The following is a 2,936-nucleotide window of genomic DNA, read 5'->3' as shown; positions in this document are numbered from 1 at the left end:
GCCCCCCCTTGCCACCCGTGGCGGACGCCAGCCGCGACGCCCTAGAGCACTACCGGACGGCAGGACGGGGCCTCGCTAGGCTGCGCCAACGCCGTTGGCTGAGCCCAAGGAGCCCCGCAGAACGCACATGTCTACGGTATCTACGTCAATGTCCACGTGTACGCGATCGAGTAACACACGAGGCGTCCACAGAGATACAGGCCACACCGGGGTCAGCAGGCCAGACTCTGTTTTTTTCAGCAGGTCAGACTCTGCTGTCAGCAGCGAGGGCAAGAGGCACCGTGGCATCAGAGGAATTTGGAGAACAATTTCGCAAGTCCCAAACACAGGAAGTGGCAGTATAAACGAAGTTTGGTTGGTCTGGGGGCAGCCGCCGGCTACCGCGGCCACCTCGTCCTCTACGTGCGGAAGTGGGCCAGGGTCTCCAGCCTCCCAGGCTGAGGGGAGCGCGACCCCGCTGAGCAGTCCTCCAGGGCGAGGACCCCGCTGAGCCTAGCACTGCCCCTGACGGCTGCCTGCGCGCGCACAAGGGGAGGCGGCAGAGAGCCGCGAGGACCAGAGACAGAGGGAGAGGTGGGGTCTCACCCGCGGCCAGGGTGTGCGCGGAGCAGCACGCAGCGGGGGCTGGCGTGGTGCTGGGCGCTGCCGCAGATGCAGCGGGAGGGCCTTGGGTGGGGCAGCCTGCTGCGGGGACCTCGGGGTGCTGGACCTGCGGCTGGCTGCTCCAGGTTGGTGACAAGCGAAACCGGGGACGGGGCGAGGGTAAAGGTGGGGATAGGGGTGGGGGTGGGAGGGCAGCAGCCTGGAGGACGCCGCGGGCCGGGAGCAGCTGGCCAGCCCCCTGTGCAGGCCTGGACCTGAGCACCTAGGCGCGGGGGTGGGTGTGGGGACTGTGCCGTGGAGGAGGGACAGAGAGGAAGGGAGACATGCAGGACCCACGTCCAGGGACACGTCCACCACCAAAGCCCACCGAAGGCAGGAGGTGGGGCAGGGAGGAGACAGAGGGTCGGCAAAGATTCAGAAGGTCGGGCACAGGCGCCAGCTCTCGGGGAGGCCCTGCTGGTCGGCTGCTGTGGCCACGCCCTCCCCGACCTGCGCCCGCCCCAGGACCCACAGAGCCCGCCCGAGGCTGTGCTGCATGAACCACACGAGGCAAGGGGGGGCCCACCCAGCCCGAAGCCCTCTCTAGGCCGCCCCTCCACCCACCCCACACTAGCTACACCGTCCGGGACACCGCGCAGCACAGGGGCAGGCGCCTCTAGGGGCGGCCCTCGGGTGGTGGCGTGAGGCTTCCCGAGGCCGCGGCGGGGTTTGCACACAGCAGAGGTGATGACACGACACATGTAAGAGTCGACTCTGAACGGCAGGAGTGTCTGAGCCACGGGCGGCGTGGTCCGTGCCTAGTGCCAGGCGGCGAGCCGTGGCCAGAGCCCCGCACGGGCGTCTAGGAACGCGTGCCAGAGCTGAGGAAGCGGGACAGAACACACTGAAACTTCGTTTACACCCCACTGGAGCGAAGCGCCCCTCCTCTGACTGCGGGACTGGCCTGTACCTGTGTGACACAACTTAGCACCTGGAGAGAGAGCTGGAGAGACGTTAATCACAGCATTCACAGAGCAGCGCGCTTAACGCGGCCGTGCCGAGCTGCGGCACGCACGCCGTCACTACGCCTTACGGTGTCTAAGTTAAGGCTAAGACTTAACAGCTTAATCGGCACGAGTGAGGAGCGCGCTCCTGCACCACGCACCGCGGAGGAGGGTGGGCTTCAAATGGCAAACTATTCTCCAGCGTGGCGGGCGCATGCTGGCTGCAGGCCGCGGCGCCGAGGGGCTGCCCGACTGCTCTGGGCAGATGGCCGCCAGGGACGCCACAGCAGCCCACAGGCAGGCCCGGACGCGACTGGTGAAAACACGGAAGGGGTGGGGGTGAGCAGCAGTAGCCGCGGGACAAAAAACAGAACAGAAGAGAAAGGCACAGGGCCGGGTGCTCGAGGCCCGGCAGCCGCCCTGGGCCTCACGGGTAGGAGGATGGGGCCAGAGGCAGCTCTGCACCCCACCCCTCCCACCTGCCCAGTGACTCGGGGTTCAAAGAAAAAAAAAAAAGAAAAAACACCAGCACGGAATGGGGGGCCGTGTGGCTGCCACCACGGGGGTGGGGGTGAGCACATGGGGCGGATGACGGTCAGGCGGGCAGCTCCTGGCTGCGCAAAGCCACGTCTCTCCAGACGCCTGGAGGACAGCGACCACCGGGAGGTCCACGAGGGCCAGGAGCATGTGGACAGAGTGGGGAAGCGTGGGCAGGCCAGGGCCAGAGCCACGCTGGCTACGGCCCACCCGACTGCCTGATGGGGTCAAATAGTTTGCCATCTGAGGGAGGAGGGCAGGAGGTCAGGACAAACTAGGTCAGCCTTTACCTCGAGGCCGCTGCTTCTCCGCGTCATAGATCATGACCACCTCGGTGACCTGCAGGGAGGAAGGACGTGAGCCCGCGGGCCGGCCCTCGGGGACACTCGGCTCGGGCGCAGCTTGGCCACGGAGGCCTGGCAAGTACTGAGGCCGACTGCGGCCTCAGCGTGCGGAGCCAGGCCCTCACAGCAGCCCCAGCCGAGGCGTCGGGCCAGCCCCACTCCCAACTTGGCATCAGTAGACCTGCTGAGGCAGGCAGGGCCTTGGTCAGGGGGAGGGCTGACCGCACCTGCTCCTGGCCTCCCCGCAGGTACACCTGGGAGGCTCACGCCCCACCCGGGCCAGCACGGTGACCGCTCACACGTAGGGTTGCAGGGTGCGGCCTGAGAGCCCCTCCACGCCAGGCTGGCTCCGCCAGCGCCCAAGTCCCAGGGTACGATTAAGCGCGGGCGTCTGTGACTCCTCGGATTAGCTCCCAGGACCCCTAGCCCCCGAAGAACTGAAGGAAGTCGGGGGTCCTCCAGCAAGGAC

General features: G+C 67.0%; 1 protein-coding gene across 1 annotated transcript in view; it reads right to left on the bottom strand.

Moving 5' to 3' along the window:
• The window catches only part of DAZAP1 (DAZ associated protein 1), a gene marked incomplete at its 5' end in the record, with an annotated part of 34,729 nt that overhangs the window by 28,831 nt on the left and 2,962 nt on the right, over positions 1–2,936 (bottom strand). The window contains 1 exon segment of the mRNA XM_014585472.2: positions 2,414–2,462. Coding sequence (XP_014440958.1) covers positions 2,414–2,462 — 49 coding nt within the window.

The sequence above is a fragment of the Tupaia chinensis genome, unplaced genomic scaffold, assembly GCF_000334495.1.
Source record: "Tupaia chinensis unplaced genomic scaffold, TupChi_1.0 Scaffold149964_1, whole genome shotgun sequence".
NCBI lineage: Eukaryota > Metazoa > Chordata > Mammalia > Scandentia > Tupaiidae > Tupaia > Tupaia belangeri.
Note: the sequence above shows the minus strand (reverse complement) of the source record. Positions and strands in the feature narration are given on the sequence as shown.